Source organism: Pteropus alecto, unplaced genomic scaffold (genome assembly GCF_000325575.1).
Source record: "Pteropus alecto unplaced genomic scaffold, ASM32557v1 scaffold24, whole genome shotgun sequence".
NCBI classification, from domain to species: domain Eukaryota; kingdom Metazoa; phylum Chordata; class Mammalia; order Chiroptera; family Pteropodidae; genus Pteropus; species Pteropus alecto.
In genome coordinates, this window is record NW_006439192.1 from 14,013,128 (window position 1) to 14,029,384 (window position 16,257).

Sequence of the window (16,257 nt, forward strand, 5' to 3'; positions counted from 1 at the left end):
AATTTGTCAGGCAGCAAAAAATAATTAAGAAGGTACAATTGAATAAGATGTGGTGAGCTTTCTTTCATCAAAGGGCAGAGATTATGACTGAATTTGTGTTGTAAGGACTAGGATTCTCTCTTCATTGAATATTTAATAACGACATAGAAGAGTAAATCACAATTAAACAAAGGAGTAAAGTACAAAGAATCCTGAACCTAATCCAACTAACTTTTAACCACTAATTTCTCACCACAAAGAGAAAGATTTAATACTTTTCAAATTTTGAATTCAAGTCTTTAGTATATTCTAATTCAATTTTTTGGTGTATTCTTCTGGTTTAACTACAGCACTGTGATATACTTATTAAATCACTCGTAAATTGGCATTCTATTTTAATGTGCCATATTTTAATTTTAAAAAAGGAATAGATTTGTCATTATTTACAAAACAATATTACTGGCTTCATTTATTTATATGTATGTATTTTTGTGAAAATGTGAAAAGCTATGCGTTTCCCTCCAATTTATATAGAGCGCTGTCTTTTACAAAGCAATTTCAAATAGCCTTCACCTCGGGCCATCCCCTATCAGAATGGTTACATGAATCTGGGTAGGGCTCACTTAATTATCTAAAAAATGAAGGGGTTTTTAATACAGAACTAAAATATATTTGGCATATAAAGTCACATTTTCTAAGACATGCTAAACCTATAAGAGAAAAAATTAAAGCTTCTCGTTCTAAAACCCTTCTCTGAGTCCCTCTCCTCTCACCCACGTCCAAATAGGGCATTCAAAAACCAGAGACCTGCCAGATTGCGACAATCTTGGATTTGAAGACAGAAGAAGACAAGTTTACAAAATGTGCATGTATTGACTAGCTCAAAAACAAGGACATAACCTCAGAGCAAAGAAAATAAAGTTGGAGTACCTCAAGCCCCAACGGCCTCTGTTCTCAAAGTTTAGAGGGTTGGATGGGCTCTACCTAACCATCTCTAGCGTTTCAACCATACTTATCCCACACCCGGAGCCCGAAGGGTGAGGCATTGCGCCTGCGCTGCAGGGGCCGGGCCCTCACAGGCCAGGAGCTGGCGGGGCGGGGCCTGGGCAGGGCCTAGGCGGGGCTGGCCGCGCGGGAGATTTGAACGTCCTCTCTGCAGAGTCCAGTGCCCGCGCAGAGGTTGTTACTCATGAGATTTCTCCTAGCGGCCCTGAAACTAGTGGGCCGCAGTTCCGCCTGGAGAGATGGTGGAAGGACCAGGTTGTACTCTAAATGGAGAGAAAATTCGAGCGCGGGTCCGCCCGGGCCAGGCGGTGACGGACGTGCAGGGAAGCGCTCTGCAGAGCCTTGGGGTGCCTGGCTTTCCTCACGCAGCCTCTGTGGCTGCTTTCTCTTCCCAGGTGAGTCGCTCCTATAACTTGCTATGGGGTTAGCAGGGGAAAATGGAATTAAAGTCCCCGTCAGGTTTCCCGGGTCCAAATTGTCATCTCTTTGCTCTGGTCCAGCCTCCCTGGGGCTCTTTTTTTCCCCCAAAAGTTTATCTTGACTATACAGGAGAGATAGCGCGCCTGCGTAGTAGAGAACTGCTGAGGGCTAAGGCTGCCACACAGATGCCCAGGCAGGAATTGATCGAAGGTATTTTATTTCATGTCACCTTGCCTAACTTCTTTACAACCCAGCAAAACATGGTTTCCTTAGGTCTATAGCTGCATTTTCTGCTCTTAATATTATCAAGTCTCTGCAACCTCTGACTTTTTTTCTTCTTCACAGTTTTAAGACAGTAAGCTTTTAGCGTGAAATTCTAGCTTCTCACTTGCCAAATATGCTGCCATTGATAAGTGAAACCCAATTCTGGTTCTCCTAAGTGAATTTATTTCTTTTTAAAGTAAATTGCAGCACAGCTTCTTGCCATTCAGGCGTTCATTGCAGATGGCGTGATATTCATTTGGTAAGAGTTTATAACTTGTACTAAAAATATTCTGATTAAGCCATCATGCTTTAAAAGCCCTTTAGAAGTATGGATGATTGTATTTCATGGATGCACGCAATATTATGCTGTACTACGATTTCTCCCGCAAAACTTCCTCATAGCCTTTGGTTCTGCAAGAAAAAGTTGCCTGCTATAAAATTAACATATGCTTACAACTTGAAAGAAATGAGGTTCTAAGTCTGAGAAAATTTTTCAAACTTGGATAAATAATAAGTTTGCATCTCCTTCCAGTTGCCCTTGTGTTTTATTATTTTGATTTTATATGCCAGTAGGTATTCTGTACCTATTCTCTTATTAGAGTGCTTCTCAGAATCTCTTCAGGATATTGCAGAGATGGATCTTGGGTGGCCTTTTAAGAATATTAATGTTTGTAAAAATCACTCAACAAAATTTTGAATACTTAAGGCACCAGGGGAACAAAAACAAACAGGTCTTGTGGAGCCTATACTTTAGTTAGGAAGATACACAGATATTCATTAAATAGCAACATAAAGACATGTAAATTAAAAAGTTCTCTAAAGGAGAGAAACATGGTTCTGTGATGAGTTACAGGAAGGTCAAGGAAAGCTTTGATGGTAAAGTAACAGGCTGAGGTATGAAGAAGGACTGGGAGGGGATATGCAACATCTGTGCATGAGGTTGGCTGGCAGAAGGATACTTCAGGCAAAATGAGAGCAAAGGAAGAGAGCTTCAAATATATGAGGGATTAAAAGAAAATCAGTGTGGCTGGAAAAGGGAGAATGAGATGGAACAGGTAGTCTGAAATAAGACAGAACTGGGATTGGTAGATTGGAGAGATCTTTTAGCCTGGTTAGGACTTTGTATTTTTCTTAGGAGTGGTGGAAGTCTTTGAAATGTGGTAAGATCCATTTACTCTTTGAAGAGTTCACTTTACCTTGAAAAGAAAAAAATAAAAGACTGGAGGAAAGCCAGAGCAGATACTGCTCCCTCAGGAGAGGACTGCAGGAGTAGACAAGAGTTCAGTGGTGGAGATGAAGAGAAGGGAATGGAATAGCTACTTAGGACATAGAGGCAGTAGGGTATGGCAATGGATATGACGTGAATATATTTATGGATATCAAAATTACATTATTCAACAATAATATTGTTCGTGTTAGGTTTTACGCTAGTTCCTGGGGATACAAAGATGAATAAGATAAATTTCCTGCTATGAGAATCCAATTTAATGTATTAAATAGATATCATCTCATTGGTATTTAGGCCAAAATAAATTTGTTGTGATTATCTCTAGTGGCAAGGCATAAAGTGCCTTTGAAGAACTTTCACATATTATCTGGTTAATGAGAAAGAATAAAAGATTAACCTGATTCTACAGATGAGGAATGTGAGGCTCTGAATGAATTTAAATGTTTCCCAAGATCACATGACTAGTAAGGGATTGATTAGGGTTTGATCTTCCTTTCACACTCCCAAGCCTACACTCTCAACCATGGCTCCTCTCAGTTATAAAATATTCAGTAGGAAAGTGGCTAATTCAATGACAGAAACACCACATTGCTCAGTATGTAGTAGTGATGATTTATTAACTCGAGTTTTTTTTGACTCCGGTGTTTGGCTATATCTACCACCATTTTTAGTTTTGTTCAGTTTACCTACTCTGATAATTCTCTTCTAATGGCTTCCGTTCCCATGTTAAGAATTCACAGAAGTGTGCAATTTGATAATGTCATACAAATGCTTCATTAATGGTTGAGCAATTATTAACATCACTTGGAAACAATACTAAGTAAACCATACCCGTTAAAGAAAAAGCCCTACACTTAAAGCTGTTATGCTTAATACCTTGACGTAAAGAGGTATTAAACATTGGAATAAGTCTATTGGAACCTTAGACCTAGTCCATACCAATTATATAGGAACTAGATTTGAAAATCAATGTGGAATTAATAATCTCTTTGTTCTAAATAATTTGCCATGGCTTTACTTTCTGGGCCTTTGGTCTAAAGAAGTAATTATCTTTGTAAACATGAAGAGTCCTTTGCATTTTAGAGGATTGTTGGATTGTTGGATTCGTAGCAAATTTCATCAAAACATGGTAGGTTGTCCCAAACCTCTAGCATGATCATTACTGTAACAGGTGATCCCATGTTTCCTAGGCATTTATACCAGAGTCGAAGCTATTTAAATATTTCTGCTACTGCCTTGAAATCACTGGTTTTCACAAGGCAGCATTTAAAAATAAGTTAATAACTGCATACTATATTCTTTACACTGAAGTAAAGATGAATATTAATTGAGCATTTAAAATATATGATTTAAACTTTAGATAATAATTGTACCGAAAAACCAACCAAAAAAAGCCCATCTAAGTAGCTACTGCTGTAATGAACCAGTTCCTCAGCCTCTTTGCTCTTTGTTCTTTGCTCTAGTTTGAAGTTCACAGAGCACACACTTTAATGCATGCCTCCTTGTGACAACTGATGCTCATTTTGAAGAAAGAAGCCTAGCCATAGAAGACCCCAGCTTCTGCTAGTCATGTATGCACTAAATTATTTCTCTGAGTTTTGATCCACTGTCTTGTCAGCATAAAATGATACAAATGGGTAAGCACATTGCATAAAACTCTGCTTGAGCTTCTGGAACCTTATGGTAAGAAACAATACTAGAATATAAATGAACATGCCTGGTTAATAAGCTGTGAAGAGTCAATCCTCCCATTTTAATTATTGGGTGGATACAATATTTTAGTGAAATCGGTGTGTAATCTGCATATGTTTTCAATCTCATTTCACAAAACAGGATGTAAAACAGCGTTTATTTATAAGCATTCATTTCATTTGAAACATAATCATCTGGCTATTCCATCACTCCTTAAAAATTTATATATATATTTAATATGCTAGGTACTCTTATTCATCTTTACATGTCTTTCACAGTGTCATGACAAGAGTGAGCATTTAATAAACATTTGAATGAGTGGAGAAAGGCAAAGTTTTGAATAGTACAAATGCTTAAGGATTTAAAAATAAATTCAGTTCAGAATCTGTCATTATGAATATGTGCATTTTGTTATGTATGTTACATGGAAATTCCTACCATAAAGAAATAAGGAAGCCACATAGTAAAGGTTTTCCTCTTTCCTTCCCCTTTTTAGAGGAAAAAAAAAAATCATAGCTCATGTTCTTGCCATTATATGAAGGAATGAGCTAATCCACAGAGATTCATTTTCTAGCGAAATGAAGCTTATTCCTTTAAATACAAATGTGTTTTCAAATTTTATAGAACATGCACCACGTACTTCCTTACCTTAGTAAATGGATGCTGGTAATGATTTTCCCTAATGGCTCAGGATCATTATTACCAGCATTTAGCATTATATGGACTCATGGAACAAGGGATAACCAACAACAGGTTAAGTCTTGCAGATGAGGAAGCTAAGGGAGGTGATTTTTCCATGGCTATCTGTTCATCTTGAATTTGAATTCCAGTTCTTTTGTTAATTCCTTACCTAGAGGTGCTTAGACTGAAATTTTTGCTTATTTGCTCAGGATTATATTAGAGGTCATCTAAAACTCTTAGATTAGTGCCTAACAAAGGACATGTCCTGGTAATTGTTCCTTTTTCTCCCAGATTAGGGCTTTCTCACCAGACCCATTAGTCCAAGAAATGCCCTATTTCCTCAAAAGGGGTTTGTAATCATTTGTGCCCTCAAATTATGTACAAGGCATTTAGCCTCTGGGTAAGTGCTTGAAGGTTCTGCTCTTACAAAATTGTAGACTATGTTTTGATGAATGGACCTAAAGACCTCTATTTTGGTGCTTAGAGACCATTTTAAAATTAGGTTCTTTGATGGTTTAAATTGGTAGGTAAGTGACCTCTGATTAAGAAAAGTATTGTATTAGGAAATAAAAAAGTATGTAAGAAAAAAAAAAGAGAAGAGACTATGAAAAGTAAACTTGGTGGGTTTTTTTTTTTTTCCTTTGTGAGAAAATACATAACTAGAGTTGAAAAATTTATCTATGGAAAAGTCTTATTCTATTCTGAAGAGTTTATCTTTCTTTTCACCCATGGATAGGCAGGATAAATGGTTGTCAGCACAGTAAGTCATGTGCTGTCTCTGAAGATCCATGTTGTTTTGACGATTTCATATTATTAAGCCACTTGAAAATGGGAAGGTGAACCCTTCTCAATCATACTTAAAATTGTGGCAAAGGAGATTTTCGTCTCTATTTCAGGAGGAAAAAAAGGATGAAATGTTCAAATAATATAGTAACAGGATTATAAGGGTCAACATGAGAAAGTCAAGTATTTATTGGGCAATTGCGTATAGTTATAGCAAAGACAATAGGCTTGTGGAAATTTTGAATTTGGGCAGCTAAAGCTTATACGCAGAGAAATGATTCTACAGTAGGACTAGTGACTATCTCATAAATCTTAGGTTTATTTCAAAGCCTTGCCCACTTCATCACACGTATCAATTTATATACAATAGCTCTCAAAATAAGTACAGCAAGCCATCACTGATATACCAGAATTTTCCCCTAAAATGGAGGTTTTTTTAAAAAAAAATCAGTTAAAAATATATGCAGGTGCTTGAGATGGTCAGTCGTAAGTTGAAAATTCTGTTTTATTTCAGATATATTATTCAGAGCATTTTATTTTAGAAATAATAGTGTACTGGGAATCAGGTGACTTGGGTCAAGTGCCCGCATGACAGACAACTGAATAAAAAGATCTTTATGTGTCATTTTCCTCAAAACCAAAGTGAAGTACTGGAATAGATGTTTTTAAAGCAAATGTTAAATGCTAAGTAAACATCTCTAATAAAAACTATGGCATGCTAGGACTGGTTGCTGAAAATATATCAGTCTCTTCCTAAATACCTTTCTAAACCTTCTCATAAAGTTCATTTTACTTTATGGGACATTCTGGTAAATATAGCATTTCTTCCATCTCGGTTTTGGTGGTCATGAGAATTCTGTCCTCTTATATTTAAACCTCGCTCCATTGCAGATAATTAGAAAATAAGAGACTGGGGTGTTAATAATTTTCAAAGCCAATGAAACAGATGATAGAGTAGAAGGTTTTGCCAAGAAATTTGGGAAAGGTAAAGCAAGATGGGAATGGTGGACGGGGAGACAGTGAGCTTGTATTTTAAAGCCACATTCAGTTTTAGGAAGTAAAGAAGGAAATATCTGATTAATCCCCCAAATGCTGACTGACTTCCAGGCATTGTTTGAGGCTCTCAGGCAGGGCTTTTAGTTGAACACCATAGTTACTGTTCCCAAGAAGCTTATAGACAAATAAGTGAGAAACAAGTCACAGAAAAAGAAGCGTCACTTATTATGGTAAGTTCTATGATAGCGGTTGTGGCAAACCCTGTGCTAGGTAGAAAGCCTCAAGATCATTCTGCTTCTCAGGTGAGGGAATTCTGGTACCATGAGAATTACAAACTATATGTGAGCAAGGGAGAGGTTATACTAACATTTCATTTTAATTTCCAAACACCTCATCGAGTATTAAGAAACTCATTCTCAAACATATTCAAGCCAAGGTCATAACAGCTTCTGTAGCCGAACAGTTTCTGCTGCACTGAAGTCATTAAGTGTCGGGTCTGTGAGTTTCCATCGAGTGTTTCTCTACCTGTGACCATTCCTCTACTTGCCCTTCTGCCGACATCTATGCTGTAATGGTCACCTTCATCCGTCTATAAACATCTTTTTTCAATATTCGTAGAGCCTTTAATTTCCTAGCTGTTTTAACATTTCTTTTTTTGATGTTGTATGTTATTTTTAATTATGGAGAATAGGGTAAAACACCAGTTAAATAAGTAAGACATATATATATTACACCTTGAAGGGTTTGGTTTGCAGTTCCCTTTGAGGCTGTCAGCCAGGACAAGTTTCACTTTTCACTGACAGCTATGGGATGAGATTTAATGGTCTCATGCATTTTAAGTGTATTGGCCTTTGTATTTTTGGATTCATCCTGCGATACACAACAGAATTTGTTTACAAGGGCATGTACTACTCTTTGTCTTGTTAATAAGCCATCCAGTAAGCATAAAATTTTGGAAGATCAGCCACTGAGGTTTTCTCTTGCTAAGTAGCCAAATTTCCTCTAGTTAGATCTATTTGACTTCCTAAAACCTCTGATAGATGACAATAATTTGGAGAGCATATAGATAATTTTGATGCCTTGAGGGAGTAATCCTGGAAATAATTTTTTTTTTCACCTACCTCTCAGCATTGGTTATAGAGGATGTTTCAGCTGTGGTCGCCCAGATCTCCTCCATCTCTGGATTGTTGCATAATCTTCTAAGGTCTTTCCCAGCTTCCACTCTTGATCCCTGTAGCCACAATTCTACCCAGCAGCCAGAGAGAGCATTTTGAAAAGTAATTTAGATCATGTTTTTCCTCCACCTCATTTCTGTCAGAGGAAAGCCAGTCCTTGGAGTGGATGTTATAGGCCACATGGTCTGATTCTTACTGTGTTAAATTTCGTCTGTCTACTGTCTCCCCTGTGCTCTGAGCTCTCTGGCTGCAGGCCCACTTGCCGTTCCTCGGTACACAGGACACTCCACCAGACGGCATGTGCATCACCCTTTCTGTTGCCTAGATGTGGTTCGCTCACAACTTTTTAGACTTGCTCAAATATCATTTTTCAGTGAGATTACGACTGTCCCATTTAAAATTGTAGCCTGCTATACCCTCCCCTAATCTTGATCTCTCTCACCTCAATTTCTTTTCAAAATGATCTCGTATTACTGTTATGCCGTTTAATGCTTGCTCTCCCCTACCCCAACACACACAGTGGAATGTAAACTCTATGAAGGCAGGGGGTTTTTCATTGCTTTTTTTTTCATGGATATATCCCCAGAATCTCGAACAAGGCCTCAAACACAGTGGAAGGTCAATAAACTTTTCTAAAATGAGTGGATCCAATCACACAACCATGAATGGTGCATTTTTAATGAGCAGGGGTGTCTTTCCAGGTGGCATATAGCACCTTTGTTGTCAGAGAATGTCAAAATTGTAGACACAGCCAAGTGAATGACATGAACAATGATAGATGTTAATTGTGAGAGTTTTACACTAAATGGTATAAGTTCTTGTTAAAGCTGTTAATTTAGCAATATGAGCAGACTTCACATAAGACAATTGGGACTCATTTACTGTTTTGTTAGGTGTTGTGACAGCACTGTCTAATTCAAGGTTACCTCCTTTGTCTTTTTGCCAGGAGCTCTTCTTCTGACACAGTAAAGTCAGAATTAAGTAGAGGAAAAGAGGTCTGGGCCAGGGACAGAGAAGTCTTGAGGGAGAGCAACTTAGTCATGTGGTTTCCCATTTTGGGAGGTAGCAAGTTGGAGCATTTAGATTTAGGACAGTTCAGTGAGAAACAGTGATGTGGCAACTGACAGAGATGTTTTCAATCAGCCAGTCAGGTATTACGATCCACTATTCATTGGTGCTGAGGCTGTGCCTAAGAAAATAGAATGTAACGTGAGTGCGGCCGAGGTTAAAAGGCAAATAAGAGCCACTAGAAGAAGCCAGTGCCCGATTCCAAGTTGCTGAGGAAAGACAACATGCATACCAGGTTCAAGGACACAGCGTTTACTTACAGCAAGAGGAGAGAGAGCGCCCTGGATCCGGGCCCTCACAATGCATCAGTTCCCCGTGGCCAGTGGGTCTGATCCACAGAGGCTATGAGCAGTGTGACTGCACGCACCTCACTTTGTGCTGCAGTAGAAAGACCCTAGCCCTCCCACTGCGGTCTGAAAGCAGAGGACATGCCCGAGGGCCATTGCCATGCAGGTGTTTAAACAGAACATAAAAGTGTGCATCAAGCCTGGAACTGGGAAAGATATCCCCTTGCAAGGCAATAAACCCAGCACAGGCTGTGAGGGCTCTTTATCTCCTAGAAGGGGAATGTTCCCGGTGTTGGAAAGTGGGGGATGAGGTGAGGGGGTTGTGTGTGGAGGGGGTTGAGGGCCGGAGGGGGAGGGTTGAGAGGCCCGACAGAGTGTACATACTGGCCTTTTTCAACAACTTTGGTAGAAGTGAGTTTTAGATTTAACTTGGGAGATTTAAAGATTTAAGGGAGATTAAAGCACCAGAATGACAGTAGCGGCAAATATACTCCCATTCAAGAAGGAGGCAAAGCTACAATGGTGGCTGGGAAAGTCCATATGAAATGGGATCAGATTCCTCACCCAGCCTCTGCTGAGAACGCTAACAGAAGCCAGAGGACTCAGAAGGCATGGTTAAAACCAGTCACTTATAAAGACTATTGGGAGAGGATAAGAAATTGTTGACGTTGGCATGGTGGGGAAACAAGACTCTGAACCACTAATTCAGAAATGAAGGTTTTAAATTTCCCAAGACCTTAAATTTGAGATCCGAAAAACATAAAACCTAACCTATGTTGAAGCAAAGTTTATTCATAACATCTATATCTGATTTGTATATCATCATCTTAAAAGTAACCAGGGACGTTCATAAGAATGTTTTACCTCCTAGTTGGTTATTATGGAAACCTACATTGAAACCTACTATCTTAATTTACACTTGGCTTGAAGTGTATGTAAGTGATGGAGTAAAGTCTTGTTAGGCAATAAAACATCTAGACTCTCTTTGCGTCTCAATTCAAGGCTCTAACACAGCGGTCCCCAAACTTTTCAGCACCAGCGACCGGTGCTCCTATGAGAATCTAATGCCTGATAATCTGAGGCGGACCTGAGGTGGTGATGCTAGCGAGGCAGAGCAGGTGCAAATAACAGATGAAGCTTTGCTCACTGGCCCATCTCTCACCTCCTGTTGTGTGACCTGGTTCCTAACAGGCCACGGACTGTTAGGTCCTTGGCCTGGGGCTTGGGAACATGTGCTCTAACAGATTCATTTATAAAAACAAGGCAAATATGAAATATTTTCTTCTCACTGAACTGAATACTCAAGCCTGCCATGCCAGTGCTTGATAATCATTGATAAGCCCTCAAGTTCATCCAAGGAAGAGAAGAGAAACTGGAGGCAATTGTTCTGAGGACATGGTGACATGGATCTATAGTTCCTGATGTCAGGGTCTCCCACAGGTTCTTTTTGTGGTTTGTGTAGAACAGGAAGGCTGGCATTTATAATCACTCCTGTTTATTTGTTTATTGGTCACTCTGGGCCTGAGATGGATTCCCCAGTTCTTATTATGCAAAGGAGGGACATAAAGCCAATTTCCTGAACTTCAGGGAAATTCTGGCATTGACTGTAGCCATTTCAACTGCAAATGAATTTAGTGAAAGAATAGTATCTGTTCTTGTTTTACTCTGCTCGGGCTGCCATAACAAAATACTATAAACTTGGTCACTTAAAAATTAATTTTCTCACAGTTCTGTAGGCTAGCAGTCCAAGATCAAGGTTCCAGCCCATTTGGTTTCTGGTAAAGCTCTCTTTTTGGCTTGCAAAAGTCCATTTTCTTCTCACATGGCCTTTCCTCTGAGCATACAGGAGGGAGAGAGTAAGCTCTTTGGTGTCTCTTAAAAGGATACTACTAATCTTATTGGATCAGGGCCCCACTCTATGATCTCATCGAACCTTAATTACCTCTTAAAGTCCCTATTTCAAATACAGTCACATTAGGGTTATGGCTTTAACATATGCATGGTTCAGGGGATACAATTCAGTCCCTGGCAGTTATCACTTTTTTAAATAACTATTATCCCTTTGAACTAAATACTATAGTTATGTCTTTTGATGATATGTAGATGGACATAGCATCTTAAATATTTAGAATGATAGGTATCTGTAAACCAAAACTTAGAGTATCACTGAACAATATCATCCTACTATAAGTAGAGATAAAGTTGGAATTTGCTCTTGAACTATATCTAAAGCTGTTTTATAATTATCTCCCTGACACCCGACCATCACCCCATCTCCACCAAGATTTCATCCTAGATTTTCTGAGAATCCTTTGGTCTATTTGAGGAAAATAAAAGAAGTATGTGCAGATATTACCTTAGATTAAGAGTTAATGTGTAAATATATATACCTACTGTATCTTATACAATAGTTATACATTTATAATAGTTTTAAATTTTATTATACTTTGAGTGCAAATTAAATATTTATAAAATGTATCTCAAGAATAAAAAATGGTATGGAGAACACCTGTGTACATACTGCCTAGCTTGAGAAAAAGAGCATTACCAGTATCTAAACCCAACCCATTTCTCTCCTTCAGCCACAGAGGGACTGATACTGGATGTTTATAATAACCTTGGTCTTCTTTACAGTGTTCGGTACCTTGATTGTAATCCTAACAATGTGGCGTTTGGTTTTGCATGGCGATGCAGGGAACAGGTAGTGGGTTACATTTTCTTTTATTCTTAACATTATGTTAGGGAGGAAAGAGGAGCAGGCCTGATATTTGGTTCCTCTGCTTAGTGGGGTCTCAGGCTTTATATCTGATTCTCTACACACCACAAAACCGTGAAAACTGAAACTGATTCTTTAAGTCCAGCAAATGCCTCTCTGACAAGAGCTGGCTTCAGGGCACTGCTTACCCTTGCAATTCTCTCCCACTTTTCCTCGCTTTTCAACCTCTTATGATTTCTTACTGGCTTTAAGTTCATCATTGCAGGTCAGAATATTTTGTTTTCATACTTTGTCTACCCCTTGTAGCTGTTGTGATCTGAGAGCTCTTCCAGGAACCTTGGCTACACTCTGGAAGTGGAAGACTGTATCCTAGTTGTTGGTTTTAAAACATTCACGTCATTTTTCTGTGCTTTCTTTTCACACGTGCAGAGCTATATGGTCCTGGAAGAAACTCATTTTGATTGTATTTTTGGAGCCTCTCTTCTTAAATGATTGCATAGTAATTTGACAAAATATATTTGAACTGCTAATTATATTACTTGACTTGTTGAAGATGATTCTTCTCATTGGGATGCACCTGGACAGGAAGTCGTATAAATACGTTTAAGAATTAAATTGTAATTTTGTTTAAGTTTGTGTGTGTTTACATGTGTGTATGTATTTTCTACTAGGCTACACAGAATAATAATAAAGACTCCAGCCAGAATTCTTTGAGACTGTTTAATGGACACCTTTACAGTGGCGTGGAAACTTTGGGGAAAGAGCTTTTTATGTACTTTGGGCCGAAAGCTTTACGGTAAGATAAGCCTGTACAATACGTCTTATCTCTATGTTTAAAGATGAGTAGAAGGCTTTTCCTGCAGTTTGCCAGGTGTCACATTTAATCATGTAGAAAGTACTCCATTTTTAAGAGAGCTCTAGTATAAGAGGTTGAGATTCTATCATGGAAAGCAATAAGCAGAAGAATAAATTGTGATGTCATCGTTACTTGGAGGGCTAGTCAATTTATTTCTTTTAAAAAAAAATTTGATAGGCTCTCAGTGCTTTCCTAGAGATATTAGAGTAACACAGCTCTGCTTTGCTCTTTTTTAAACTCCCCATGTAGCTATTCTCCCCTCTCGTTTTCACCAAATGTTCATTGCATTATTGACATCAGTTTCTTTATATTTATGACAGCTCCTAGCATGGTTTAAATGTATCTCTAGATGTTTATATTTTTCTGTCTTTCTTCTTTTCTCTGAAGTCTTGGACAGAACTGGAACTTATTTATAGAATTAAAAAACTTTTCACAGAAGTAACAGGTTCTCCATTTTTTTACAGTGCTTATATAAGGAAATTCATTGCTAATGTGTTGGCAAAAAAGGTCATGCAATCTGCTGCCTCAATTGACTTAATGATAAAGATGTCGTAATGTATGTAATTGTCAGATCACCTATTTAATTTTTGCAGGCAAATGAAAAAGGCCCATGGATTAATATGTCTATAAAATCTAAGTCTTTCTCTGAGTTTAGCCTAAGCTATTGCAAACTATAAAGATTGGCACTGCTTCTTTGAATCTCTTTAATGGTTTTTTTAAGATATTGATATTAAAAAAAAAAAATCCTGCAACTGGACCCCATACTTTTAAATGAAGGTAAATAATGGTCACAAAAGAGATAATATGTAACTATATTATGAGATAATCAGAGATGACTTGATTTTATTTATTGCTGTTATTTATCTACTTCAAGTTTAGAACACTTCAGAGTTTATATCATTGTTTTTCCTTGGAGGCATTCTCTCTTCATTGTCAGTACCTGCTGTCCTCGTACAACACTGTCACTTCGTGTCTGGAGTTGATAACATTGACGTATATCTCCCAGTTCATGCAGTGGTTGGTGACCTACTGCAGGTTGCCTTATTGTAGTAGATTGATGTGACTGAAAACTCTTCACTCTGAACGGAGTAGGACATAATGGAATTCATGTAAGGATAGTTGAAAACATTGATATGTTATTGATTCTCTGGTATTAGCTGCAGATTTATTTCTGTAGGGTGAGAGACAGGTGTTTTTATCAAGTGTTCCCCACCAGACCGATAATGCGGAATCATCACTCAGTACAGGGCAGTGAGGAAGTGAAGTTCTGAACAAGGGCAGTTGCCTCTTCAAACTAAGCAAAATGGTGCCATCCCTGGAGAGTGAGTATCTCAGTATATGGGTGGAGGGAAGTGTAATGGTTGCTTCCTTTCAATTTCGTATAGCTTTAACGACTGTTTGATACAACAATTCAAGGTCAATGGCAGATCAGCTGTTTGAATGTGAACTGAGCAACCTAAAATCAACAGCAGCAACTTTCACAATTTAATATGTTAAAAAAAAATGCACACCCATCCAATGCTTCTTAGGAGAATGGATGACTCTGTCAAAGAAATGTGATTGTTGTGTAAGGCTGAAGGGCTGCGAGCGTGAAATAGAAATGTTGTCTTTACTTTTGACTTCAGTTTTCTACCCACCAGACCTGACTGCAATTTAGAAAGCATATAGCAGGAAACGTGCTTAATGATCGCTTACAGTTTTCCCTTAAGGCAAAGATTTTCACAATTAAAATTGCTTGTGGCTTTGAGTGTATCTTACCAGGCAGGCCATGAATCTTCCTGGGGTTCATTTGTTATAAAAGTAGAATACAAGATATCCCTCTGTAAGAGCCTCTGCCACCTAAAAATCCACACTTCAGAAAGACACAAATTAGAGAGTGACTATTTCTATTACCAAAAGATGTATCATAGTGCTCAAGTGCTCATAATAGTGCCATAGAATACTACAAATTATTTGATAGACATTTATTTTAGGAGCACGATTGTGGTGTTATATATGACTAGTACTTATACTACTTCTGAACACTTTACAAAAGCTCTTCATCTATAACAAAACAAAAGCCATTTCTAATTTTTTGTTATTTATGTAACAAATACTCATTAGAGTGAACTGAAAAATAAAGAAACACAAATAAATTTATACATTCACAATACGAATACCAAATATAATCTCTTTGAACTGTGTGTGCATACATTGCCAATGCTATGTGGTGTGTGCAAGTCTATTCCAGACACACCCACCCTACAAGCTGCCGTTTTCAATCAAAATGAACACAGCTGTTACATCTTGGGCTAACATTTAAAAGAATATATTTTTAATGAATCTTTCTTTCCAAATCACTTTGTTATTTCTAGTTGTGATTTATATGACTCCAATTTTTTGCAATTATCAAACATACTAAGGAACTATATCTGAAATATTTTAGAGGCTTTGACATTTTAGAGAAGCTTTGTATATTACCAATTTTGTAATTTATTGCATTTAAGAAATATGATCCTCTAAACAGATATGCAAGAGATAGTGTGATAGTTCTTTTTAGTTTTCTAAACAGTCTTTATGGAATCCATTAGATGCTACTTACAAAAAGGTTTTACAGTTTAGAGTTTAGACATGGTTTTTGTACTGTCATATAACATATTAGGCAAATATGAAGTGTGTTAAAAATTCTAAACTAAATTCTATACTTTAGAGTAGTAAGTACCTACAGTTTATCTGCCCTACTTGTCCCTTCGGGACATCATTCCTTCTGGAAGCTGGTTTTCTGGCCACAATAATCCAGAGTTCAAGTTGAATTTAATATAATCTTACTAACTTTCTCATACACAGTTCATTGAATCAATCTTAGTTCTTTCACGAGACTTTCTTGTCTAGAATGAGGAAAGTTAGGTTCTCTGTGATATAGAGAAAACCTGGAGATGTGAGGCCTTTAGAATTGGCAGATGGCCATGTTAAGACAGCGTGAGGTGCTGGAAAATAAAATCAGCCTGCATATGGCAGAAAAAGGATCTCAGAATCATTTTAGTTTTTTATTCTATCTATTCCTGAGATCCAACTTTTTCCTGCCTTTCCTGCAGTTAGATTCTTCAGCCCTTCCTAAGATTCCATGA

General features: G+C 37.8%; 1 protein-coding gene across 3 annotated transcripts in view; it reads left to right on the top strand.

Moving 5' to 3' along the window:
* Window positions 1-1,100: 1,100 nt before the first annotated feature.
* Window positions 1,101-16,257, top strand: part of NEIL3 (nei like DNA glycosylase 3) — a 43,731-nt gene continuing 28,574 nt past the window's right edge. For all 3 annotated transcript variants that reach the window (XM_025049929.1, XM_006916360.3, XM_025049930.1), the window contains exons 1-2: window positions 1,101-1,379; window positions 12,966-13,090. In XM_025049929.1, the coding sequence (XP_024905697.1) occupies window positions 1,224-1,379; window positions 12,966-13,090 (281 nt within the window). In that variant the 5' untranslated portion in view covers window positions 1,101-1,223. The remainder of the gene's footprint in view (window positions 1,380-12,965; window positions 13,091-16,257) is intronic.